The sequence below is a fragment of the Micromesistius poutassou genome (assembly GCF_964030765.1).
Source record: "Micromesistius poutassou genome assembly, contig: SCAFFOLD_3788, whole genome shotgun sequence".
In the NCBI taxonomy this organism is placed as follows: domain Eukaryota; kingdom Metazoa; phylum Chordata; class Actinopteri; order Gadiformes; family Gadidae; genus Micromesistius; species Micromesistius poutassou.
Genome location: NW_028178234.1, coordinates 1 through 27,776, shown reverse-complemented (window position 1 = coordinate 27,776; position 27,776 = coordinate 1). Strand labels below are relative to the sequence as shown.

General features: G+C 48.0%; 2 protein-coding genes across 2 annotated transcripts; one reads left to right on the top strand and one right to left on the bottom strand.

Annotated features, from left to right (window-relative positions):
• Positions 1-825: 825 nt before the first annotated feature.
• LOC311374657 (cytosolic beta-glucosidase-like) lies at positions 826-5,025 on the bottom strand. Its single transcript, XM_084490457.1, has 5 exons — positions 4,908-5,025; positions 3,910-4,137; positions 2,520-3,355; positions 1,773-1,896; positions 826-1,262 (listed from the first exon to the last, which is right to left on the bottom strand). Exons 1-5 carry the CDS (start codon positions 4,960-4,962, stop codon positions 1,042-1,044), a joined length of 1,464 nt encoding a protein of 487 aa, XP_084346583.1. The 5' UTR covers positions 4,963-5,025; the 3' UTR covers positions 826-1,041.
• Positions 5,026-7,816: 2,791 nt separating this feature from the next.
• On the top strand, positions 7,817-27,582 carry LOC311374658 (adhesion G protein-coupled receptor A3-like; the record flags this gene model as incomplete). The annotated part of the gene is made up of 6 exons (XM_084490458.1): positions 7,817-8,993; positions 15,956-16,027; positions 22,252-22,323; positions 26,816-26,887; positions 27,178-27,249; positions 27,422-27,582. Coding segments are annotated over exons 1-6 (667 nt in total), but the record flags the coding sequence as incomplete, so codon positions are not given.
• Positions 27,583-27,776: the final 194 nt, after the last annotated feature.

Below are 27,776 nucleotides of genomic sequence, written 5' to 3'. Positions count from 1 at the left end.
TCCATGTTGTTGCATTCATAACCATGCAGGGACAAAGAGACCCGCCGATACAATAGGCCTCACTGTGCTCCTCGGCCCTTATATACAGTATATAGAGATATCAGTCCAAGTTAGTGTTTCAAAGAGTCTGTAAAGAAGTTCCAGGCTGGCTGCCTGTGGCATTATTCATGCTCCCACAATAGTTTGTTATTCATTACGAGACAAAGCACAATCCAGTCAGCTTGACATAGATGGAAGAGGGCCACCAGGGCATAACTCACATCTGTTCAAAACAATGTGCACAGGAACTGGATGGCACGATCCACCATGCTTATTAATGCAAACAAACTCTCCCAACACAGAATATAAATGACATTTTACTTCACATAGCAGCATAAATATTAATTGTATTAAGCATGTGATGTATTGTAGTTTGGGCACAGCTTTAGTTGTTTGTTACTTAAATTGGATCCATTATATTTACCAAGCACCGCACTGTGTCAGGGTGTATTTAAACTGAGTCCAACTCAGTGTAAATATTCTGAGTTGCAGTACCCTGGTGTACCACAAAGCGGTGCTGTTTGTTTAAAATTGGTCTAAATGCCATAACGTGAATGTCCAGTGGCGGCGAGTCCAGGGGCACCGTTTATAGTTTATACTAAGTGTAGTTATAGAGTAAAACTAAAGATTGAATTCTGGGTAAAGATATATAGAAACTGTATTTTTTAAGGCAGTGTGAATCAAGAAGAATGTTAGAAATGACTGAACATAAATGCAGTACATTTAGTATTTTAGCACATTTTATTACAAGGAATAACATTGGTTTCTTATAATGAATTCAAAAAACATTTTCGAAGCTGATTTCCGTGCACTGTGGAGTTTCTTCACTCTGAACAAAGACCTTATCTGAATACTTAACTTAACAGATTAATTGGAAATTGGGCAGAAAGTGTTTTGTTGAATCAAAATGATTGTTTTTTTGGGAGACTTTGTCTCACCTCCAAGTGTGTGTGTGTGTGTGTGTGTGTGTGTCTGTCTCTGTGTGTGTTTTCCACTGGTCTGCTAGCTGGTGAGTTCCCGACGGGCCCGGGCCTGTGACCTGTGCTCCGAGATGATGGCTGCGTACTCCCGCCCCGACCGGTACATGGTCCGGGCGCGCTCCTCGTCGGAGAAGTCGACGTGGAACAGGCCGAACCGGACGCTGTACCCGTCGGCCCACTCAAAGTTGTCCAGGAGAGACCAGGCGAAGTAACCGCGGACGTCCACCCCGTCCTCTTCGATCGCTGCAGAGAAACACGCGACAAAGAACGCAAGTAGACTTACCACTATGAACGGTCTGAATGACTGGGAGGAGATCCAGGCTTAAACAGGCTCTAAAATTAAGGTTGTGTGTGTGTGTGTTAGGGTTAGGTGTGTGTGTGTGTGTGTGTGTGTGTGTGTGTGTGTGTGTGTGTGTGTGTGTGTGTGTGTGTGTGTGTGTGTGTGTGTGTGTGTGTGTGTGTGTGTGTGTGTGTGTGTGTGTGTGTGTACGCCAGTCAGTCTGTCAGTCAATTAAGGTGAGGCTTAATTGTATAGTTCAACGTATGTTGAACTACGACGCAACAGGATTGTTGTTTCTCAGTGAATTTGTTAAAAAAATTTAATTTGAAGACTTTGTTCAGGCATAACTGATCGTAAATCGTAAATCGGCAATCGTGAAACACACAAAACTAAAACGGCGGGCGACGTACTCGACGTACGGCGTTCCTCGTCAGCCGAGCCGCTATAGAGGCCTTTCCTCAAGCGTCCGTTACCTTTGGCCACCTCCCCGATGGTCTCCCGGTAGAAGCCGGCGCGCTCGGCGTCATCCATCAGCACGCCGCCCGTCTGCGCAAAGCCGTTCTCCGTGACGTAGACGGCGGGGTGGTTAAAGGTTGCCTGTAAAGTCAGCCACAGCCACCGCGGCGGCGGCGGCAAACGATCAATCAAGCGCCCTTTCGGCGAACAAAAACAAAAAGACAAAAAAGGGCCCCTCCGCCCCCCCCCCCCCACCCACCCCACACTCTCTGAGCGGGCGGCGTTTAAGCGCTGTGTTTCCACGGTGCCCGGGCTCAAACTAATGGCGTGTGACAAGTCACAACACCAGGAAATTGCTCGTTGGCAAAGCGTTTTCACTCGAATAACTGCCTCTGTGACGGCGCTAATGAAGCAGCGATGTGTTTGTGTGTGGGGGGGGGGCCCGCCGGAGAACAATACAGAACGTCGACCACACACACCGACGGAGAATCAATAGAAAGATGCTTGACTAATGTCTGTTTGTTTTCATTTAGTTAGCGGCCATTTGTCTCCTTCTAAAGGTGACTGATCGCCGTCTTTAACAACGAAGGCCAGAGCGGCTCCCCTCCTTTTTTTCTCCCCCCCACAACCGCTCTTCTGTTGTCATGACGACGCGGGCAGGCGGGCGGGCAGGCGTGGGAGCCGACGGCTTACCCCCGTTGGCTCCCAGAGTTAACGAATCACTCCCCAGCTTTTTTTTTAACGGCGTGTGCACCTTGATGTACCTTGATGTACTTGAGCAGCTGCCTGAGGCCGCGGGGGGCCACGGCCAGCCAGGGCACCCCGCACAGGGGCCAGGCCGGGTCCACCACGCCCTCGGCCCCCAGGTCCTTCTTCATGCTGGGGGCCCCCCCGCCGCTGCTGCTGCCGCCGCCGCCGCCGCCGCCGCCGCCTTCCTTGGCTCTCCGGACCTTGCGAGAGGTGTAGTAGTTCAACGCAAAGAAGTCGGCCGTGCCCAGGAGCCCCGGCTGGTCCTCAGCGAAGCGGGGCAGCCGCGTGGGCGCGCCGTCGGGCCCCGCGCTCCGCCCGTCGACGGCCGCCCTCATGACCTCGGGGTAGTCCCCGCTGATGAACAGGGGCCAGGCGAACCAGCCCAGAGTGAAGGCCAGGTAGCGGTCGGTGGCGGCGGCGTCCTCGGCGCTGCCGGGGTCCAGCGGCTCGGCCCAGTCGCTGTTGATCGCCATGGACACCAGCCCGCCCTGCTGGCGGCGGTAGTGGCTGTCGTAGCTGTGCCAGGCCAGGGCGTGCGCCCGCAGCATGTTGTGGGCCACCCGGTACGCCGCCGCGCCCGGATCCCGGACGCCGGGCGCGTGGACGCCGTCCTCGTGGCCCAGCTTGGCGCAGACGTACGGCTCGTTGAAGGTGAGCCACAGCCTCACGCGGTCGCCGAACGCGCCGAAGCAGAAGCGGGCGTACGCGTCGAAGAGGGCGGGCGTGCCGGGCGACTGCCAGCCCCCCCCGTCCTGCAGGGCCCGGGGCAGGTCGAAGTGGTACAGCGTGACCATGGGGGTCACGCCGCGGGCGACCAGGCCGTCCAGGAGCCGGTTGTAGTAGCGCACACCTGCGGAGCGCGGACACATGGCACACGGTCAGGACGGGAGGGGTCCCTGGTTGTTTGTGGTTCCCTTCCTCTAGGGGTAGATCCCGTAAGGTGTCTGTGGGGGGGGGGGGGGGGGGAAGCAGCCTCACCTGGCTGACTCTGATTGGGACTCTGGGGCTGGGGGGGAGGCTGCACACCTGTCGCTCGTTGCTCGAGTCACTGCCGCGCACGGGTTAAAGCAACCGTCTCCACACACACCCAGAGAGACCTCCTGCATGGCAGCGGAGCACCCTTTGCCACTGGTCATTAACCACCCTGTGTCCTTTATGTCTGGAGGAAAAGTCACCTTGGTGGCGTGTAGTCGGTAGCGGGTTGACTGGTCACCGGAAGGTTGCTAGTTCAATCCCCGGGCTCCTCCTAGCTTGAGTGTCGAGGTGCCCCCTGAGCAAAACAACCTCACCCTAACTGCTCCTGACGAGCTGGCTGTGGCCCTGCGTGGCTGACTGAATGTAGTCATGGACTGCGCTACAGTGCCCCACAGCGTGGGAGAGGTCAGTGTCAAGTGGACTACGAGCCTTTTTGATTGACGTGTCCGGTGGTCCCGTCGGGGAGGAGGCGGGACCAGGAGAGTGACAGGCGGTAGTGGGTCAGGCCCAGCTCCTCGATGCAGCGCAGGTCCTCCTCCCAGAACTCGTAGCTGTTGCAGGAGACGTCCCCGTCGTGGCGCTCGCACACTCGGCTGTCCTCGCGGTGGCAGAACGCGTCCCAGATGCTCTCCCCTTTGCCGTCGGCGTCCCAGCCCCCTGCGTGGACACACACACACACACACAGATGGACTCGGGTTAGAACAAACGAAGAACAGAGGCGGTGGTTCACCCGGTAGAGTGTGGTCCTTTGCTGCATGTCCTCCCCTCTCTCTCCCATACCTACCTGTCTTACTCTACGATAAAAAGGATAAAACCTTAAAAAAAAATCTGAACAATTTTTTTATTTAAAAAAATAAGAATCCCTGCATGGAAATAGCACGTTTATAAGTATGTGATAGCATTTCTTTTTTGGTTGAGGTCCCGATGAAAAACTAATTTTAGTCCTTTGTGGTGTCGTTGTTTTGGGCCGTATGACTCGGAGACTGGTAAATGTTCCACACGTGGTTTATTCAGAGACACAAGGTAGACAAGCTAGCTTCTGGAGGTGGTTCACTCTCGAACACAGGTAGGAATTCAGTTTATATTGGAAACGGGCGAAATGGTAAATAAGCCTTTGGTCTAGCAGGGTGAAAAGGGTAATGAGGCCAGACTTGTTGGGTCTAAAACTTATCTCTAACTCATAAAACTGTATACGGTGTTGTGTTGACCACTCTGTGCGTAGAATAATAAGCTATTCAGGACTGGTGTTATAGCAATACAAATGATTGGTCCAAATAAAGCATTGAATTAATAAATTGACATCAGCCCGTAGAGTTAACCCAACTTTTCTCTCTATGTCCGTTGGTGTGTGTGTGTGTGTGTGTGTGTGTGTGTGTGTGTGTGTGTGTGTGTGTGTGTTTATATCGCGGTATCTGAAGCCTCCATACCTTCTATTTGATAGGCAGCCGTGGCTGCTCCCCACGCAAAATCCTCTGGAAACATGTTTATACTCCGGTCATCACTGGGGTTGATGTTTATTATGATAACCTCCTGCAGAACTGTACGGATGCGTCTGGAGTTTGACAGGATGCACGCTTCCGATTGGACCGCGTCTTTTTCCTTTGCGCGTGCGCACTGCGCATTTTAAATTGTAAATACGGTAAAGAAAAAAAAATATATAAATAATATCTAATAATAACAAAAGACGTAGTTTGATGACATTTAAGGGAGCGTGGGAACATGGGAGGTGTTGTCTTCATCACCACGGCGGGTTACAACCCTTTCTTAAATCATGTTCACCAACGAGTTAATTATTCACCTTTTAGTCAGGTGAAGTTTAGTCACGTGATTTCATTCTAATGACATTGAAGCCAATAAAATCAATCAATCAATCAATCAATCAATCAATCAATCAATCAATCAATCAATCAAAAATGTTCCATAAGCTGTGTCGACTCCCAAAACAGCTGTAGATCATTAAATGGGAATTGTTAATGGGAACTTTAAACTGTTGTTATCCGTTATCAACCATACAAGAGTTTGAAAAAGGGTTGAAATAGTTGTAATTATTTTTTTTATAAATTGGAAAGTTATTAGATATTCAACAGACATCTGCGCTCTGAATCTCACCGCTGTGACCCGGGGACTGAAGACTGGTGCCCGGTGCGAGTCCCGTGTGTCCGGTGGTCTTCCTCCACGCCCAGCAGAGGGCGCTGGTCTCCCCCCGGCAGCGGTGCTGGGACCCAGGCTGACCTGGGGCCGCTGGCTCGTTCCTCCACAAACCAGACACAAAACAAGGTAACACTTTACAATAACCATAGTTTATAAATGGTAAATAGACCATTTATAAATGGTTAATAGACCATTTATAATGATAGTTAAATATTAATAAATGGTCTATTTACCATTTATGATTGGTCTTGCTGTTTATAAATGATGATTAAACATTAGTAAACTTAGTAAACTATCTGTTTACCTATTATAAATGGTCTATTTAACCATTTATAAATGGTCTATTTACCATTATAATTGGTCTATAAGCTGTTAACCATTTATAAATGGTCTAATAACCATACATAAATGGTCTATTTACCATTTATAAACTATGGTTATTGTAAAGTGTTACCCAAAACAATGATGTATATCACTTGATTTAATGAAATGGAATTATTAAAAGGGAAATAATATAATTGTCATTTTACAAATACACGCCTGGGTTTCAGATTGTCTTTGTATTTTGCAGTGTATTCAGCATGCTTAAACTTTCCTTCAGCTTTCTATGTTGAGTCTACAGGGTTCTCATGTGCGGCTCGCTGTTTCCTGTATTAGTTGTTCTAATATGTGGCAATAAACAATGTTTTTTCACACACACACACACACACACACACACACACACACACACACACACACACACCAGCTGGTTCTAGGCCTGTGCGTGGCTGACAGTCCTTTATGTTGGCATTGTGTGAATATGACTGGAACTGTCTCGTTTGCGATACAATGCTCTTGCTATTAAGTCAAGTCTATTCTAAGTATAGTATAACTTAGAAGCAGCTCAGAGCTCAACGGAGATGGCCTATGTTACCAGTGTTCCAGGCCTGTCCATGTTTGAAATTTGTGTTCAATTCCAGTTGAGGAATTTGCAGACCTGGGTTCAAGTCCCACCAAGAACATGCTCTGTACTATTTTGGGAACAATGTCATGTAATTTGACCCTTGGGGGAGTGGGGGCTATAAATCCTTATCTCACCTAGGGCGCCAAAATGTCTAGTCCTGTCCCTGTCCGGGTTCAACTCACAACTAGAATGCGCTCTGTGTGATGACAACTTTAAACAACTAACAATATCATGTGAATTGAGATTCAATAATTAACTCTGACTGGATAACCCCCCCCCAGTAGCTCAGTGGCACCATTGCTAGAGCTGTTGGAGATCAATAAACAATGTAATATGATTGTAAGGTACATAATAAATAATCTTGCAGGATCCAAGTCTGTGTTTCAGTGGAGCAGGTGATAGAGCTGTTGAGGATCTGTTCTGGAGACACAGGTTTGATTCCTGCAATGGGGGGGGGGGGTTGTGGGAATCACTGTCTGGTGAATGGCTGAGTGGTTGTGAATGGATGTTTGTGAATGAGTTCATTTAAAGCTATTGAATATTCTGGATCCTGCTAAGTTATAACCTTCACAGCTCACTCAAGCCTTATTTCCATAACCTTGTGGCTTAACCAATGTCAACTATATATATGTATATACTTAGTTGTTTTTGGGAAGGCCACAGGGTGTGGAGATGGTAGAGGGTAACTTGAGAGAAGGACAGCTGAACCAGCAGCAGAAGTTCAGAGACTGTTTCTTCATCAATCAGGGTAAATACAGGGCATTGCCAGTGCATCATTGTGTGTGATGTAAATTATAAACTCAGACCGAATGATCCAGTGTCTCAGTGGTCCGATGAACAATAAAGCCTGGTCTGGGTGAAACCAGATGAGAAATTGTATTCTACAACTACTGCAAAGTTCCCTGGTTCTTTTCTACATTATTAAACTCCACAAACATGTTTTGTTGATACATTTTAAATACTCAGACTGTTTTTAAATCCCACATTTCAAATACCCAACTCATATTGCCTCCTTGCTAATCATTTACCAAATGAATGTGAAACTATTTCAACTTTTCTAGAGACTCCACAAACATTTTTTTTCTATTGTTACATTTGAAAATACTCAGTCAGACTTGGAGGTTTTACTCCTTATTGTTTGAAACTTTTTTTTTGTTGCGTACTGGGAGCAATGTCTGCCTACTCTGTGACGTCACCGCTGGAGAGAGCGCATCACGGCGCCGGGGGCCAGACTGCGGAAGAGGAGGTCCTGGGACTGCTCCGCCGCTCTGAACCTGAACCGATCCACGGAATATCACTTTTAAGGGATTAGGAACTAGAAAGCGACAATTCACGTATTCATTTGGATCTATCCTCGGTGCCCGGCTGACTATCTGCGGTCCACCCCACCCCTTAAAGGACGATATCTGTTGTTTCTGTGGCACTTTGAGCTTACTGCTTTTTTCTCTGACCGAAAACAGAGTATTTCTTCAGGGGAAGGAAAAAAAGTTGTAAAAATCGTGCAGCAGCGGGCGAACTTTCTGCGAACTGCGCCTGCGTGTTGGAGCGCATTGGCCGACGCAGGGGTTCACGGATCCGGGGTTCAACTTTTGGATGGTCGAAGTGAGCAATATTACGCTTTAAAGTTGGTCCTCGCTGTTGGATACGCTGGGAATAACCCTGCAGCTGTCTGCGGGACTCACACTACATCCCCGCTCGGATGTGCGCACCGCGCAACAAAGAAGCCCCCCAGACCCCAGGAGCGGTTGTTGTTGCAGGATTTTAACTCTTCTCCTCCTGGACGTTGTAGCGACTGATCGCTGGGGAACACGGGATCTTCTCCTGGTTCTCCCTTAGCCCGGAGCAGGACGGAATGGATTACTAAACGACCCGTCTGGCAGACAAAGAAGGAGACCCCCCCCCCCCTGTTGGCTTGACGCGCCGAATTACGCGCAGCCTCGTCGAGAATGGAGGGCGAAGGTTTTCGAGTCGTCGCCTTAAAACAACTCTTCTCGACATGGCAGAGCGTCTGTTTTCGCCCCCCCACGGACCCCACTGCGTTTTAAAAACGAGACGCGCTCCGCAGACCCCCGTCCCGCTCCCCAGACCCCCGTCCCGCTCCCCAGATCCCGGTCCCGCTCCCTCTCCATAGACCCCCGTCCTGCCCACCGTGCTCCCCCCTCAGACGACACGGACATTTCTAATCTGGAAAAGGGGGTGTTATGATTGTGGATATGCTCCGGTTGCTGGTGGTTCTGCTGCTCTTGGGCAGTGGGTCGGCGGTGTCCTACTCCGACTGCAAACCCTACAATGAACGCACCAAAGGCGCGGCGAGACCCCTCGCACCCAACGCCACGGATGACAAGAAGGTGGTGTGCAGCAACATTGAACTCCATCAGGTGTTGCCTTTCGATTCCTTCCCCAACAGGACAGTCACCCTGTGAGTATGACACGAATAACCCGACCAGCACAATAGTTCTGCCCCATGTACCAAAAACATGTGGAAGGTGGTTTGGATCCACTGTCCACACTGAGGGCCCAAATCTTAATGATCCTAAGGTTAATTGAATGTAGGCTTGATGTTTGAGCGCGTTGTGTGATGGTCATCCACTTGTAGGATTGGACTTTCTATAATTTAGCTAATTTGGATGGATGAGATTGATGGACGGATTATTTGGCACTTGACACTTGGAATTGTGGTAAAGAACACACACTTTGTATTTGGGTGGTACACTGTTGGGCGCATTTGTGTGTCAAAGGCTTGTCTGTGCAGCTATGGGTCTCTGTAGACCCCCTAATAATGGGACCTAAACTGAAAGAGAACTCCACTTCAGTCTGCGAGCTCGTTTCAATTGCTTGTATCAAACCATATAAAACATATTGGTTTTAAAAATGACTTCTATTTGTGGAGGGTGATGCAGGTGACTGACAACACTGGGGCTGTTGGCGGTGGTAGAGAGGCAATAAAACAAGAAACAAACAAGGTGGTTTGCCTGTAACGTAGGCATGTGGGACATGTTTAGTGACAGTTTATTAGACCTAGTATTTCAGAAAAAACGTTCTGGTTGGGACAGTTCCCTTTATCTCCTACACTTTGTACTCACCTGTTTGGCCTTATGATAAGTCAGTCTATCTTTTGTCAGTACTTCTTCTTGGCTCGCTTTGCGTTGACTAAAACAGCTAATAGGCAGACATTGGTGTCTACGTTTTCTTTGGGGTTGATTGTCTTCACGCTTGACAGTGATGAAGGTAAAGCCAGGGTCTGGGATTCCTGGACAGCCCTCACAGAGCAGGCCAGCAGCACGGTAGATTGCAGGGGTCTTCAAGTTCCTACTTGCCTCCGCGATGCTCTCTTTTCCCCAGACATGTTCCGTCACCCTTTGGTAAACAAATAGCCCGTCTCTTGACAATTGCAGCTTGAAATCGAGCCTCAGATCGTCTTCAAAGCCCTCCCCCTGCTCCAGAAAGTGCCAATGAAGCAGTGGTTCCTGTTGAAGGCACCGTTTGGGGCGGGCGGGTTGTTGATTTATGGTATGTAACATCGTCTGGGCCTCCCTGGAGGTGATGTGGTCTGTGTGTTTTTACGACTCGCGGTCGGGGATGATGATGGTGCTACGGCCTCGGGTTTTTATTCCAGACTGCTGTAAACGCAGAAGAGCGTATCGTATTTGCCTGACGGGTCCGTTGTTTCCTTGTGGGTTTACACAACGAAAGGTCTGAGGCCATCGACATGTTTTAAGGACTTAAACTTTGTAAGAACGTCAGATTTGCCCCGTCGCACCTGAGATTAAGGAGAGGCCGTTGTGGCCTCTCACCTTCTCACTGAACACAGCCATACCTGCTTACCTTTTTATTCAGTTTGATGGAAGCAAAGTTAATAAAAGCCATTCATAACTGGTGTTGGCACTACATAGTGGTCCAATGAGGTACTGATGTTGGCTTGAAACGTGGTCAAAATAAAGCATAGACTAAAATACTTGACATCATAACGCAACATTTGGGACCACATTATAATGTGATTCTGACCTGTGGGGCTTTCACTGGGACGTCATGTTTATAGCCAGGCCAGATCCCCTATTAAAGCCCTCCATTCCCTAACCTGACGTCGCCAGACTCGAGACCAGAGAAAATAATTAAACAGCCAAACTACTTTGGCTGTCTGCAGTCACCAGTCACGCTCATAACATGGTTTTCTATAGGCTGTGTTGGACTATGGCCGCCATCTAAATGGGACTGAATAGCGTGCATACTTGAATCACCAGTGATGGCAAACAGACCCATGTCTTTGGTTTGTTTTGGATGTGGTCCAGGATTTCCCCTTGGACACTGCCAGATAAGAGGGAGTTGGAGTTGGCTGGAAATGTTGGTTACAAAGTACTTATATGACTCATCATCTACCACTACTACTACTAAGTCTACACCTAACTTTGTAAACTTTCGAGGTTGAAGTTATTGAGGTTGTTATAAGTTGTTGTTATGGAGGCTAGTTTATAAAACCAGGTCATGGATATTTTCAAACGCAGTGGAATGTTTTTTTTAGGCTGCATTGAGACACATCCCTCCCCCCTTCAAATGAAAGGCCTTGTCAGGAAACTGTATCACAAGGTTTGATTAGAGACATTCGTCGTTCTCTTCCTCCCCGTTTGTATTACTCCAGTTTTCCATCTGGCTGTTGGCTGATATCCGTTGTACCTCTGTTAATGTGAGGTCAGCCCCCCTATAGAAAGACACATGTGTACTATGTATGAACAGGCTGCATTTGTTTTTCGAAATTGCTGCATACTTGGGTTGAATCACTGCCAAACTCAATTAATCCCGACCAGGAAAAAGAATACCCTTAGGATTCATATGGCGGGCCTTAAAGTGTATTCACGTTCAAATGGTTAAGCTAGTATTATCTTACCCTAACCTGTGGAATGCATAGCGTGTCTCCAGCTTAGCTAGCCCACTGAATGGTTCTCTGTGGAAAAAAAGGATGAGAGATGCATTCGTACGCTCCGAATAATCCCACATGCCTAAGTAATCGGAGAGGAAATGACACAAATGTGTTTACCGTTGGGAAAACACAAGTATTATTTCCAGGGCTGTGCGGCAGCTGTGTGTGTGTATATGTGTGTGTGTACACAAGCGTTTATTCTAGTGTCCACTCGCTGCTCATATTTCGGACTTGGTGGGTGCATTACCGCCAGATCGGAGCCTGACTATGTTGGTAGCTCGCCTTACACGACTTTAGTTCTGCTGTTCCCTCTCTGCTCTTGTTTCTTTGCACTCCAGAGTTCTTACCCAGAATGCATCGGGTGTGGAGCTGGCACTCAGACACACCTGGCCCCGGACCCTAGTACACAGAGAGAGAGAGGCACTGGTTTAATGTTGGGGGGGGGGGGGAAGGCAGGGATTTCCTCCTGGGCTACAGGAAATGCACACAAAGTTTGATGACACATCAGAGTGCAGTAAAGTGTCTGGGTTCACCGCCGTCCGCAAAACCACGGGCAAAGGCCCCGGACACATCTGGTTATTTTACTACAGAGGTAAAAAGATTTGAGGGCCGAGGGGAAAGAAAAAGAAAAGCCACACCGTTATAACGTTTTTGTTAATTATTTTTGTCTTTTTGTTGACATGATGCATGCGACATGATACATCATGCATAGTTAGTTACTTTGGCTTGTTTTTTTATTAAGTTTCCAAAGTCAAGTGTCTTTACAGCAGGATGAATGTGGCTGTTAACTCCATCTGATTAGTGTGAATCCGTTGGCCGTTCCTGTGTGGCTCATGGGGTCCATCATGCGTTGCCTGCAGCTCCAAAGATTTTGTTTTCCTTTCGGCGTTTTGGGCAAGCATGAGTGCTAAAGCAACACTTGAATGTTTTCCTTTGTCAGGAAACCGGAAAAGGGGAAAATCCCATAGGCCGGCCACTGACAGCTGTAGAAGTTAGTCCATCCGCAGCCTCGCATTAGTGGAGCAGCGTTGGAGCACTTTGTTTTATCAGGCCGTACCAAGGCTTTAGTCGGGTCCCTGTCTGTTGACTGAGGAGGAGGAGGAGGATGAGTTAAGGGAGGGAGGAGGGAGGCAGACATGCTGTTTTTTGTTTTGGTGGTCGATGACCTTTCTGTCGGTTGTTTGCGTTCCGCCTCACGTTTCCACTCGGCCAGAGAAAGCGATGAGTGGGAATGTGGTCTCCTATACGTTCCCCTGATAATTGTGTTTGGTCCGTGTTGAAAGGCATTATCATCAGTCCTCTGACTTCGACAAAGGGATTCACAAAGTGGCAAAAATATTTTTGGATTATAACAATTATTGCATTTCCGTCCATGTGCACAGATAGATGCTCTTTGTGGCTATTTTGAATCCTGGCTATCTTAAACGACAATGAAAAATCGCCATATTTGTTCTAAGAGCTTTTCTATAATACTCTAAACCACATGGTTAGGTTAAGAAATTCTATGAATATGTCCCTGCAGAGATGACTACTGAACGATTACAAGCACGCATGTTTTCAGCCCTGAAACCAATTAATAATTAACAACAATACGCCATCACACCAGCACGCCAACATGTTGGTGTGCTACAGCCAATCGATACCCACTACAGCTCTAATACTTAAAGACTCAGAGATGAAATCAGCAGGATGGGTTGTTCTCAAGCAACTTGGAAGTATCAGAGACCTGACACTGGGCTGTCTTCTGGGAACTCCAAAATATCTCTGTTGAAGTCCTAAATCGAAGCTATTTCTTATGCTTCCTCGGTTGTAACAGAGTTATTCTCCCGCTCAAAGTTATTAGTGTAACATCAGAGAAAACTTGACTGCTGCTGAAAGTTGGCTTATGGAAACGCAGTTATCATCTCCAGAGTTATTGCTGAATTATTAAATGTAAGCCTCTTAAGTCATTGAAAGTAGATATTTCTAAACACATTCCACCATCCGCTGTAACTCACAGCAGCACTTTCTGGAAGCTTCTCTGGGAGTCGGTGCTGGTTCCTTCAGCGGTTCCGACCTGGCTTAGGCTCCGAACGGCCTTTATCTGTGGATCAAGATAAGCCCCACTCCCCTCCTGTGCTGGTGAAGGCCCTCATAAGAATTCCACTGGCTGCTGTCAGGCTGAGGCGCTGAGGAAGCTGCTCAGACATCCTCAGGGAATGGTAGGGGGGTGGATGGAGGGGGGCAGTGAATATGCAAAGATAAACCGTTATGCATTTATGAGGGTTTAAACCAAATGTTTTAACTGCATTTACCGGGGCAAGCGGGTTACTGGGCTACATTAAGTGAAATTTACTGAATGCAACAGGCTTCAAGACCGTAAAAGGATTTCCATTTTTAAGAGAGTGTAGAATACCTAAATGATTTCCATTTTCTCTTGCGTGGCTTTGCTCTGTCCTTGACTAAACCATTGGTTTTCATCTATTATTGGCTATAATCTGATACACGGTTTGACGGTACCAATGGCTAGCTTATGTATAGCTCATACCCAGATTGGTATGGCCGATGCAGTCATTTTGAATTGCCTGTTCATGTTGTGTCATGCTTGGGTGTCTGTAGATGTCTAAGGCTCAATGACCTCTGTTCGGAGCCATTCCATTCAATCCAGAGCAGAACATGAGCAACTTGGCAAATTTGCCTACCCTAGCTAGCCCAAAGTGGCTAATGCAATGTATAGGAGGCCTAGTGTGTTGAAACCCAAGTGCTTGTATTCACACAAGGTCATGCTGCTGTGACCAGGGACAGGAAGACGGGTTTGAAGGGACTGTCAACCAAGTTTCCCTCGGTTTTGTGGAAACCCTTTAAGGGAAAAGGATTCTAATTTTGAACAGCAGGGATTTATTGAGATAATTGAACTAGTCACAAGTTGGACGCGGATCACATTTGTGTCCAGACATCAGATTTTGAAATTGATTTCACGGACCTATGGTGTATTTACACAGCAGTTATGTTTTAGCAGAATAAATTGCTATGTAAACCTCGTTAACGTCTTTCACGTGTGCACAGGAAAGCATTTCCGTGGCTGATGGCAACGTGGGACGTAATATTCGTCTTTTAACAAACCTCTTGCATGCAGATGAAAAATACTAACAATTAGTCAGGGATGTTTAACATTTTGATCCTGTGCCATAGTCCTGGGTTCAGCTAGAGTTCAGCCTGCTCACATTTAACATGATAAACCAGTCGTCATTGCCATCTGTTGGCTACGGCAAAACTAGGAATTCCCCACTGAAAAGTTGTTCCATGTGACTCGTTTTCGTTTTCTTCAACAGAGGGCCCATGTCTTTCGCCTGTAGCATCAGACTGTGATGGACTGCATCATTGGCATTTTGACATTTTAGCATACGCTTATGACTGTGGGAAGAGACTCAAGCACACAAATCATGTATTTCTATCCCTTTCCCTTCACGCTATCTCTGTCTGTCGAGTGGTCGAACGCAAAACGCAGAGTATCCGGTGACAATGTGAACCCAACCCTGTAATAAAACAAGCCCTCAACACCCGATAATGACTGCAATTTGGCTCCGGGATGTGGGTGCAGCTAACACACATGTCCCCCACCGCATCCCATTCCCGTTAGCCAGAAATGTACGCTAACCGCCGAGTCCCTATTTGGTTTCCTCCCCAGTGTTGCCATCGGGCAGAGTGGATTTAGAGTTGGCACTCGTTGGCAGGTCTTTAGGGCCGGAGACAAGCTCTGGCAGTTGTACGATCTGAAGAGCTAGAGGAGAAGTCACTAGAGTTAGGGAAATGTGTTTGGCAGTTAATGAATTAATCAATGTCGCATGTGTACTAGGCTGTATTTGCAATGTAATTATCACTGCATCATTGTTTTACATCATCGTTTTCTGTTATGTAGGCTTAATGCGATTATGTGACACGTGAACTGACGTTTTACTACTAGACATTGTGTATATGCCTAATGCTCCGTAGTGTGGAACTGTGTATTGGCATCCCATGTGATATGTGTAATTAGAAATGATTCTCGTTGTACAGTACCATCATAATGGCAGTATTCAAGCGATACCTGGCGTGGTTTCTTTAACCAGGAGGCTGATAATCGCTGGCGGGACTTCAGTAGCAGTAATTATGTGTTTGACTGTTCCAAATATTGGCCCTCAACACTCCAATCATTAGATATTGGCATCTCAATCCGCCCCTCTAAACTGACCCCGTCAGTGATTAAAACTCATCTCCGTGGAAGCGTGCGGTGTGATGGATAACCAGTGGCACCATTGACTCATGGTTCTGTGGAGCAGATCTAACTAGCGGGAGCACTAGTGTGTTTGTGGTTGTTTTTTGTTTAGAGTGAGGGGCACTTTTCCAAACGCGGTATCATGTCTCAATGCGGGCCAGATTTTGTCTCGACGGTTAATCATTTTCAGAAGCTTTTCAATGTGTTTATTTTTGCTTTTATTTCTTTGCAGAATACTGAGCAACAACAAGATTCAAGAACTGAAGAATGGATCGTTCGTGGGTCTGACAATACTAGAAAGACTGTAAGTATCATCTTCTGTTTTGTTACCAGTACTTCCAGTCAGGTACAAGCTGGGTTGTGTCTCGGGTTTCACCCTCAGATACAATGAAGTTGAGTTATTCTTAAAAGGGAATAATGAATATCCATTTTTATTACACCAGTACAATACATCTGATATCGGCAACAACAAAAAAACACAGCTGTTTGTGATGTTCTCAATAAGCTAGTCATGCGATAGTATCAGATCAGTGCATAAATTTGCGTACTCGCCAAGGAATTTCCAATACTGGTATCGCTATCAGTGTCCAAAAAAAAAAACGTCCGGGAAAAATAAAAGTCCAGGAAAAATCAATGAAAACAGATTTATAACCTTCTAGCCCAGGAGTGAGGGTCGGCTCCATAGCTCACGTCTCTCGTGCCTCAAACTACACCATCAGGTCCTCTGTCACGCCACGTGGGACGCAGTGGGTGGAGGGTCACCACAAGGCTGGCTTTGTGCCAGCAGAACTTCCAGGCCACAGCGAACCAGGAGGCCCCCGCGCCCAGCACTTATCCCGGGTTAAGAATAGCAGCGCACGGCCCGGGGAGCGGGAACCGATAGGGAGAGGGCGCTAGGAAAACACTAATTATAGAAAGGGCCTGCGGGGAGTGTTGTGCCCGTTGTATGGGATGAGATGAGATCACAACAAAACGGGGCATTGAGGAACTAGATGCATCTAAACAGGAATGGGGGGAAAAAAATTTTTTTTTCAGTTGAGTCATTGAAAGGAATATGTCAGTAGAGTGGTGCATCATCATCATCATACTGTATTGGCCCTGAAGCGTGTGTGTGCGTGTGCGTGTGCGTGTGCGTGTGCGCGTGCGCGTGCGCGCGCACGTGTAATGACTTGCAGTGTGTGCGCCGTCAAAACGCTGATTATCTCGGAAGCGTGGCCTTAGCCTTGGAGAACATTCCCTGGAAGAGTTGCCCGGGCAACTCGGAACACTTTAAAGAACACTCTAAAGAAGAGTTTAGCCGAGTGGCCCGGCGTAACACGGCGAATAAACGTTGGGGTTTGGCATCTCTCCCACCGCCACCATCGGCCAGTCTTCTCCTCGGAGACCCCAGGCCCACTGTACCGGGGCCCCGCATTACACACCGCCTCCCGGTGTGATTCATCACTCTGAAACGGCTCCGTGCAGCTAAAGCAACCAGACCATTAATGGCCACATTTCTACCCAAGCCTACACTAACACATGACCACACTGATCTGGAATTTCTGAAGGGCATATTAAGTCCTCTCCCCCCCCCCCCCCCCCCGGCTCAGAATTGAAGGAAAACTAAGACATACGAGACGCACGGGCTAAGCCTTTTAGTCATGCATTTAAAGTTGTTTATCTTTTATGTTCGCTTTTTCTTTTTCCCGTCCACATCCCTGCCACCCACCCACTCTCTCTCTCTCTCGCTCTCTCTCTCTCTCTCTCTCTCTCTCTCTCTCTCTCTCTCTCTCTCTCTCTCTCTGCTCTAACAGCCAGGTATTCAACCTCTGCATTGCTACGCTACGCTCTGCCCCGAGTACTTCCGTGCGAGCGCGTGTTTAGTGCCTGGGTTGGCTTCGCTTCGTTCTGAGTTAGTCATGTTGTCTTTTTTCTTTTTGTTATCGCTCTTCCGGGAGTTCACGTTACACAACCCTCGCACGCGGCCTCTCGGCGACTCTCGTATGAACAAGATTTCTATTGATATGCACACGGGGAGGGAGGGGGGGGAGGGAGGGAGGGGGGGGAGGCCTCGCAAGCATTTGATTTGGGTCATACGCTGCTCTTCGCCTTTTCAAAGGCGCTCCACCAAAGGGTAAACACGGAGCCATGTTCTCAATCCACAATCAAAAGAGGAAGAATGAGGAGAAGAAGAAGAAGAAGAAGAAGGTGGTGTTGGTGGAGGAGGGGGGGGGGGGGGATAAAGCTTTGATCTCTCCACACTAGGGAAGCCTTGAAGGCAATTCCCTGCGTGTGTAGTCAGCCAGTCGGTTGTGCTGAAGGCTCCATTCTGCCAGCTTCTTTTTTTTTTGCCTCCAAAGGCAGCTACGACTGTGGCCCTCTCTCCCCCCCCGCTGTCATACCCCTCCCCCCCCACCCCCGCCCCCTCTCTCTCCCCCCTTTTGAGTGTAGCGCAGCCCGCTCGCTAGCTTACTTTGTCATTGTAATGAGGCCTGGTGGAGGCCAGAGGTGTTGATGAATACACACGCACACGCGCACACACACACACACACACACACACACACACACACACACACACACACACACACACACACACACACACACACACACACACACGCACACTGCCTAGCTTGTCCCCGGCTCCCCCCCTGGTCAAGTTCTCACTCAGCCTCCATCTTGTTTTCTTGTGTGCTCACTAGTGGTGTGTTCCAGATGCCTCGGGACACCAGCCTTCCGAGGTCCAAGTGGGGAAATATCCCGGCTTTCTTGAGGCGTTTCTCGGAGGCACGCCCCCTTTTGGTCCCGCCCCCCTCGGAATTCTGAGAGTAGACCGAGCTCAGTGATGACGCTCTCAACAGAAATGGCTGCGCCCGTGAAGTGATTTATTTTCTTTGTATTTGTACCACGTTGGTCATTTTAATGTCGATTTTTTTAAATGCTCTTACACACTTGATTACATTGCTACTTTATTCCGGTCACCAATGTATGCATTGCACGGCCTTGCTGTGCGGCCGTGCAATACAATGTGACGTTGTGTTGTCCGTTTTCGAGCTGGCTTGCTAAAGAGGCTAATGTAGCTAACAATAGCAACGACTAGCCAATGACATGACACGATAACAAAGACGAACGGGAACGCTGTAAGTGCTACGAGAGACAGGAAATGACGTCACCAGTGAAACTCTGAAGGCTGGTGTCCGAGGCGTCTGGAACACACCGTCGCTCTCAGCATGCTGCACTTGGGGGGCATTTGTGCTGCAGCGTACACGCCCCCAGCTTCCCCCTTCTGCGTTTACAATTCTTTACCTTGTCCTCCGTAGGTACAGAAACCCGGCGCGGCCTCTCATTTAGACGGCCCCTTTGTAGTTGTAAATGCTTACGCCGTTGTAAACAGTAGCGTGTGTGTGTGTGTGTGTGTGTGTGTGTGTGTGTGTGTGTGTGTGTGTGTGTGTGTGTGTGTGTGTGTGTGTGTGTGTGTGTGTGTGTGTGTGTGTGTGTGTGTGTGTGTGTGTGTGTGTGTGTGTGTTCTGAGAGGGAGGAGAGACCTTGTTGGGTGTTCCCCAACAAGGGGCTATTAAGGCTATCCACACCTGGGTGTGAAATTAGGCTGAACCTGCTTTGTACCTCGGTGGAGGAAGGCCAGACACTTTCTGCCTCAGACATGGCTGCTCCAGAACGTTCCACGGCGTCTCACTGTATTGGGGATATGCAGACACAGCTCTCGGTAACGGTTAAAGATGTCTCGTGCGTTTTAAGCTTACTTGCACTTTGATCTCATATTACCACCGTGGCTCAGTGTACGGTAAATCGATATCTATGTGCACACACAGAATAGTGTTGTTATCGTGGTTTGGACACGAGTCCACATATTGGAGGTGAAATCAGGGTAATACGTGGTTTTGCTCTGGCCTACGGTGGTCAATTTTCTAGCCTTCCCACATGTGAGAATTACCAAATGTGCTTATTTGTTAAACTTTCTTAATGTCTCTTATGTATATAGTTTTGTTCTTATTGTATAAAAATTAACCGTATGGGACTGTTAACATAACATGATAGTACCACAGCTGTGACTGATGCTTGTAAGGGTTTCATTATGGCTGTATATAGTCGCTACTATAATTTAAGATGTAACGTACATATCAAAGACTTAAAGACTTAAAGACTTCAAAGATAACATGAATAAATGATATACATCACAGCTGTGATCTGTACAAACTGTTCAAACGTAATTAAACATACATATTATAATAAATAATTCATCCAGTGACACAGTCCTACTCTTACAAGACATAATCACTGAAATATGCCACAGAGAACTGTAACATAGTCTCTTATAAGGTTATAAATACACAAAATGGAGGGAAGTCTGTTTGTCCTTTAATCACAGATACACTCTCAACGGACTGCTATTCGTCTGCACACTCTTACTCTAAGCCCTCCGGCAGGCCATGTTTCTATATCGACATTATCACGTAACAAGCTAACTTTAGCTTCGTCACAACCTGTTTATGGGCCTGTTTTATCTTCCCAGCAGTCCTCCTAAATCACAGACATCGTGCCCGGCTTTTCTTATCTACAGATGTGAAAAATGTCAACAGTTTTAAGATGGAGGGCTTTGATCACAGGATCACAGGTCTATTCCATTGATACATCGTTAGTTATAGTTATAGTATTATTCTTTAGTAAGAGTCACTATGTGGGATTAGTTCCTCTTAGTTTTGGCTCTGATTGTACAATACCAACAATACCAACAAAACATGGCACTGTTCCTTGATTTAGTAGGAAATGCATCACTCCTATCACTCTGTTTCAGTCAGACCTAGGATAGGATAGTCTAGTTGTTAGTTAGTTTGTTGTCAGACCTAGGGTAGGATAGTCTAGTTGTTAGTTAGTTTGTTGTCAGACCTAGGGTAGGATAGTCTAGTTGTTGGTTGGTTTGTTCTTGTCAGACCTAGGGTAGGATAGTCTAGTTGTTGGTTGGTTTGTTCTTGTCAGACATAGGGCAGGATAGTCTAGTTGTTGTTTAGTTTGAGGCCAGCTGCGTGGTTCTGAAGTCCAAATGCAGGCATCCACAAGCTGGTCTCCCACCTGCTGTTCCCTAATGAGGTCTACATAAAAATAAAATGTTTGGATAACAGGATAAACGGTGGGTTTTATTGGATATACAACAGTTTGTGAGTGGGTGTAGCGGCCTGAATTCCCCGTGCCTTAGCTCACGCTCTGCCGTTGAACATGTCTCTCAACACACATGCGGCATGGACACTAGCCCACATCAAACACTAAAGCAGTGCGGAGAAGAGAGAAAAAACCCTCTCCTTTCTCTATTCATGATCTGGCCCGCTCACTCACCACCAGCCCCCCCACTCCGCCTGGCAGACAGCTCCTCCTTGACATCAATGGCACCCCCTCCCCTCTCTCTAGCTCTTTGTCTGGGTATACGGCTAGCATACCCCGGCCCCTAATTAATGACAGAGCGACTGTTACCGCGGCAACACAGGTGAGCGCTGCAGGTATTCCGTCACCGCAAGCCTTTGAACCTCCCTCGCTGTGTGTGTGTGTGTGTGTGTGTGTGTGTGTGTGTGTGTGTGTGTGTGTGTGTGTGTGTGTGTGTGTGTGTGTGTGTGTGTGTGTGTGTGTGTGTGTGTGTGTGTGTGTGTGTGTGTGTGTGTGTTGCACCCTGGGGCTATGGTTGTCAATGCACTTGGCCTTGTGATGATGATTGATTGGGGCTGTGTGTGTGTGTTTGGGTGCCTCGCGTGGCTCTCAAACAGGTGTCTGTCTGCCCCCATTGGGCCCCTGGGACTGGGGTTGAAGTGTGAGCAAAGCCAGGGCTTCCCCACCTTTGACTTGAGCCGGACCACCGAATTATGATCGAGACCTTTCGCGGACCACCTCATATGTGTGTCATGAGTGTCAGGTCCTGTTCAACACAATTATTACTGCAACAAGGCCGGTGGGGAAACAGTGGATAGACGGAGTCAGCAACACTATTTATGCTCCCAGTGGGTTTATTAACAAATCACATATCAACACAAAAACAGCAATGGGAACATTGCAATGAACCTGATGGAACGCAGAAAGCGACGCTACAGTAACAAGCCATAATACTGTATTTACTGATCAATATTGCTGATACATTTATTTTCGATTATATCTTTTTCTATTATTGTAAATGTATATTTTTCAAGAACACTATCCTACGTATGACAGTAGTGAGAATTACCACAAATTTTGCATTACCACAAATTAAGCTTTAGTTTCTGAAATATTAACGAAATATCCAATATCCAAATGGCAGGAGTAATCTTTTGATAAGGGTATAATGTGTTCATGTACAGTAACGCAACCTTTACAAATGAAGAACTGTAGTGCTGTACAAATATCACAAGATCAGGGTTTTAATCGTTTATCATCATATCACAATCTGCCACACATAATCTCAATACGATTTTATTTTTCCCCTCATCATCCAGCCCTCAGTCTCTTAAAGCGACAGTACCAACGTGTCACATGACCAGTTAAACATGTCGTTTTGTTCTTCTGTTTTGACAGAGACCTCCGGAGTAACCTGATCAGTCGCATCGAGCCCGGAGCCTTCCTGGGCCTGCCCGCACTGAAGAGACTGTGAGTGGATCTCCTGTTCCCAGTTTCCGTCCCAGGAATCCACTGGGGTTGGATTCCTGTCCCATTAACACCAGTCTGTTCTTATTACTGGATCCCTGGTGCTGCGCTGAACCCACATGTCCGGGAATCCTGAGAATTGTGATATTATTATAATGGCTACTGAGCGATAGCCAATATTTGTTTTGTATTTTATACTCGTGTATTACCCCGGCATCGACACTAAACATTACAATTGGGTTTAAGTATACACCACTGCTCCCAATGATTACTCTCATATGGTTAGACCCTGCCTTTTCGTGTGTGTGTGTGTGCGTGTGCGTGTGTGTGTGTGTGGTCCCCACCTCAGTGTGAATGTGCCTTGCTGTTACAGTAGTTCTGTAGTGTGCTTACCATCTATAAGCGGCCGTGGTCTGTGTGCCACCAGCTTTTTCCCAGGGTTTCCCTCTAAACACACACACAAAGTCACAAGAACGCACGCACACACACGCGTGCGCACGTTCTGTGCGAGTGTGTATAACGAGACTGCCAGCCCTGGAATCACCCTGGGGTGCCTGCCCCGGCTCTACTGCCAACATGAACTCACAGTTTGGCTGCCGAGCGCAGAGAGAGAGAAATCCAAGTTTCCAACCCCCCTAATACACACACACACACACACACACACACACACACACACACACACACACACACACACACACACACACACACACACACACACACACACACACTTTATATCATTCACAGCCATGTATATAGCCACTTACCTTTTTTAATAATATTCTTATTTCTCACCCCCCCCACATGAGATTCACAGGCGCTACACTTTTGGTGATTTATTTTCCCCCTTCAGCGTAATTTCGGCCCCGGGCCCCTCCCCAGCGTTCCGTATCGCCGGTAAACACACACTGCCCTCCTGTCTGAGGTAATCGCAGAATCACCTTTTTTTTCCGTGCGCTCCGATCCCCTCCACCTCTGGTTTTCCCCCGTGTGTGTGTGTGTGTGTGTGTGTGTGTGTGTGTGTGTGTGTGTGTGTGTGTGTGTGTGTGTGTGTGTGTGTGTGTGTGTGTGTGTGTGTGTGTGTGTGTGTGTGTGTGTGTGAGCACGCGTGTGTGTGTGTGTTAGCGCGAGTGTGTGTTAGCGCGCATGTGTGTGTGTGTGTAATGGACACACACACACTGCTGCTCTGTGTTGGGTGAGGTTGCCCGGCGGGCTGCCAGCCACTTGTTTCAGCCTTTGCCGTTCAAGGGCTCGTGGGTAATTGAGTCAATTGGCCGAGGGAAAGGGCGTGGAAGGACTCACCCGGTTAAAACAGGGCTGTATATTGTGCAGCCTCGACTTCATCTTGAAGCTGATCTCTTCTGGTTGCTTATGGATCCCTTCACTTCAGGCTGTCCATCGCGCACAGAGGGTCTTGATGCAGACACACACGAATCAACGTGATTCGTCGATTTTATTTTCAATCCTCAGCTCAGACAAAAAGTTCTTAATCAGTGGCAACAGACGTTTCAGACATTTTCCAAACACATCTTCACTTCCTGCTGGTTCTAGACCCCTTGTCCCCTGCACACTTTGTTTTGCAGGACGGAAGTAGACCAAACGTGTGTGTGTGTGTGTGTGTGTGTGTGTGTGTGTGTGTGTGTGTGTGTGTGTGTGTGTGTGTGTGTGTGTGTGTGTGTGTGTGTGTGTGTGTGTGTGTGTGTGTGTGTTAGCGCGCGTGTGTGTTAGCGCGCATGTGTGTGTGTGTGTGCATGCATGCACGCCAAGCACCACCCCTCTCCCTTCTGCAAAATCGGGTTTAAAATGAATTCCACAGCTAGCCAGGAAATGCTACCTCATTCCTCCGAGGGCTATTAGCAGCGTGGCTAAAAGAACCAGGCGTGAGATTGCGAGGAGGTGCCTGGCTGTCGCGTCCATCTGGGCGGGAGGGTGGAGGCGGGCGGGGTCCGCTATACAGGACCTGGCAGCTGAGACACAGAGCTGGTTGTTGGCTCACGGTCCGGTCGCACGCGCACGCACACACGTACACGCACACGCACATATATACTCACACACACGGCTGCAGAAAATGCTGGTTGAATGAATGCGTGCACCCTCACACACATGCTGGTCTTTTGTGTGTAATGGTATACAGACACAAACACACACAGACACACACACACACTTGCATGGCCTGCATTCCAGCAGCAGCAGCTCAGCAGTTGTCAACATGGCCTAATCACACATGGCTATTTATAAAGGCCTTCCTCCGATCATTCACAAACGACAGACTGGAAACGCAACACACAGCTTCCTCCGCCTGCAGGCCCGACATTCTACTCTAATCCAGAGGAAAGGCTCAGTTATGGTTCCACCACGTTGACGCACCGCAATGACCACACAGTCACTTCGACGCAGTCCTGAACCTGTTTTGGTTGTGCATCGGGTTTTGGTCAGCGGACCAATGACGCAAAGTTATAATTCTTGGGAGGCGCAGGTCAGGCCCTGGCGGTGGACGCAAGGAGGGTCCGCATTAGCACAGAATGGATCCGTAAAGCCCTTTGCACCGACGTACATCCATAACTGAGGCTTGAGGCCCACACTGTAGGGCTAACCCACAGTAGGGCTAACCCACTGTAGAGCTAACCCACAGTAGGGCTAACAGTAGGCCTAACCCACAGTAGGGCTAACTCACAGTAGGGCTAACAGTAGGGCTAACCCACAGTAGGGCCTAACCCACAGTAGGGCTAACAGTAGGGCTAACCCACAGTAGGGCCTAACCCACAGTAGGGCTAACAGTAGGGCTAACTCACAGTAGGGCTAACAGTAGGGCTAACTCACAGTAGGGCTAACAGTAGGGCTAACTCACAGTAGGGCTAACAGTAGGGCTAACCCACAGTAGGGCTAACAGTAGGGCTAACCCACAGTAGGGCTAACCCACAGTAGGGCTAACTCACAGTAGGGCCTAATTTACAGTCAGGCTTTGATGAGAAATACCACACAACGACGCAGATATCGATTTGCAGTTTACTGAGATTATTAGAAAAAAATCATTGCACACAGTGGCGCTAAACATGTAAACATTTTCCCAACCGTTGCCTTACACAGCTGGATATCACTGTGAAATCTCTGTGGTTCTGCCTGCTAATCCGGTTCCTTCCGTGTTCCTACCCTGATGTTGAATTAATACATGCGTGCGTTTTCACTATGCCTCTTTTGACCCCCCCCCCCTTAAGAAAGGATTAGTTTTAGTTTCGCCCTTTGTTTTGGACGTGCACGCAACTACCCTAAAGGAGTCACATGACCGAATCATCAATTTTTTTTGGATTTCGAGGTTGAGCTGACTGTTACCCACAATGCCTTGCGTTCAGACGGTGAATGAGTTTTCTCCGTTTTGATTTATTCAGGCCTGACGTTTTGTTTGAAAGAAGCATGACATTTCTCTCAAGGGGGGCGGACAGTGAGTTCTATTAGCTCAATGTTTACTAAAGTGGACCCCAAACCGCCACTGAGTTACGGCGGGACACACACACACACACACACACACACACACACACACACACACACACACACACACACACACACACACACACACACACACACAGTCTCCCCTCCACCACCACACTCACATGTCTGCACCCCTGAGCATAATTCAAAGTGACAGGAGTGATCTCTTTTTTTTTTCCATGTTAGGTCGCTGGGATCATGTGTGTGTGTGTGTCCTATAACTGTCTTTCTCAGAGGGAGAGAGAGAGAGAGAGCGAGAGCTTTCCAGAGACATACTGTCACGTCTCATCCAGCCGGGGATCAAACGCACACACACACACCTCTTGGCGTGTTTGACATTAATCAGCCGCCATTAATCACCCTCGCCGAGTGTAACTCTTGTCTTTTTTGATGCGTGGCGTTCCTCAGTTCACCTCTCGCTCTCTTTCCCCCGGAGGCGCATTCACTCAAAGCCCGAAATCTCCCTAAAACATAAAGGTGTAGATCTGACAGAGCAGAATTTCTAAAGACTTTGCGCCAAAGCCTCTCATCGTCACGGTGACGGGGATGGGCGGTGGACAGCCTAGCACGGACAACGGGCCGTCCACTTAAAACACGTACTTTTGTCGTGCTTTTACTCTGCTAACCCTCTCACAGCACCTGAAGCAGTAGTGATTCAGTAGCTTCAATAGAAGGTTCTAGATGTCCGTGTGCGTTACCAAGTGACCCCCCCCCCCCTCTTCCGTGGCCTCCACTGGCTCCCTGTAGTAGCTCATCACACTCAAGACGACGGTACTGGCCTTCAAGGGTGAATGGAACTGCCCCCGCCTACCTCAGAGTGTTAGAAATAGCATTTTAACCTAGCTATCTTTGTTGTATACGGGAAATGGGTAAACCTAGCGATTGTTAGTGCTTGTTTCTATGAACATCCTTAACATAGCGACAGCTTTGGATAAAATATCTGCTTAATGCCCTTAATGTAAATGTACATTTCCGTACAAACGTTAACAGTTTACTTTTTGTCCTTTTGCAGGGACCTGTCCAACAACCGCATCGGCTGTCTGAACGTGGACATCTTCAAGGGCCTGACGAGCCTGGTCAGACTGTGAGTGGTCTCATCCCTTTATAGACTAGTCACCGGGAAGCCCAGAGTGCAGCGTTAGCCTAAAGGAACCCATGTTTGAGTTTAAATGCCTTGCTTTGTTCTTAGAATACGCTCCATTGTTTTGACCACCCCCTCACTTGGCCCGTTGTGTCACAGACTCCAAGGCTGAACTTAGTGGTGTGGCAATCTAAGCAAGGCTGTGTTAAATGTATCTGTCTGGCTGCTTTCTCTCAACATGGAAAAAAAAATATTATAAATCGTATTTTTTTTTTTCCTTCTTTCCTTTCAAGGAACCTCTCTGGAAATATCTTCTCCTCCGTCGCTCAGGGGACTTTTGACAGCCTGGTGTCTCTGAAAAACCTGTGAGACACAAGAACACACACACACACACACACACACACACACACACACACACACACACACACACACACACACACACACACACACACTGTGTGTGTGTGTGTCACCCTAGTCTCTGGTGTTACTGTATGCAGTGTATGGCTCTAACATGATGTGTGTGTGTGTGTGTCGCAGGGAGTTCAGCACGCCCTACCTGCTGTGTGACTGCAGCCTGCGCTGGCTGCAGCGCTGGGTGACGGAGCGCAGCGTGACGGTGAAGGACACGCGCTGCTCGTACCCGCGTTCCCTCAAGGGCCAGCTCGCCACCGACGTCCAGCCAGAGTCCCTCACCTGTGGTACGACACACACACACACACGCACGCAGGCGCGCACATACTATCACACACACAATGACACACACACACACACACACACACACACACGTAGGCACAGGCAAACACACATGCAGGCACACACACACACACGTAGGCACACACACACACACGCGCAGGGCAAGGGGTTTCGACACCCCAATATTAATCGTACCCAA

Bases quoted from the DNA above. Each gene is read 5' to 3' on its own strand.
- LOC311374657 (XM_084490457.1), bottom strand. From the start codon at position 4,962: ATGTTTCCAGAGGATTTTGCGTGGGGAGCAGCCACGGCTGCCTATCAA. The intron at 4,138-4,907 runs GTATGGAGGCTT...GTGTCCACGCAG, and splicing joins GGCTGCCTATCAAATAGAAG to GGGGCTGGGACGCCGACGGC. The intron at 1,897-2,519 runs GTACATCAAGGT...CTGACTTTACAG, and splicing joins AGCTGCTCAAGTACATCAAG to GCAACCTTTAACCACCCCGC.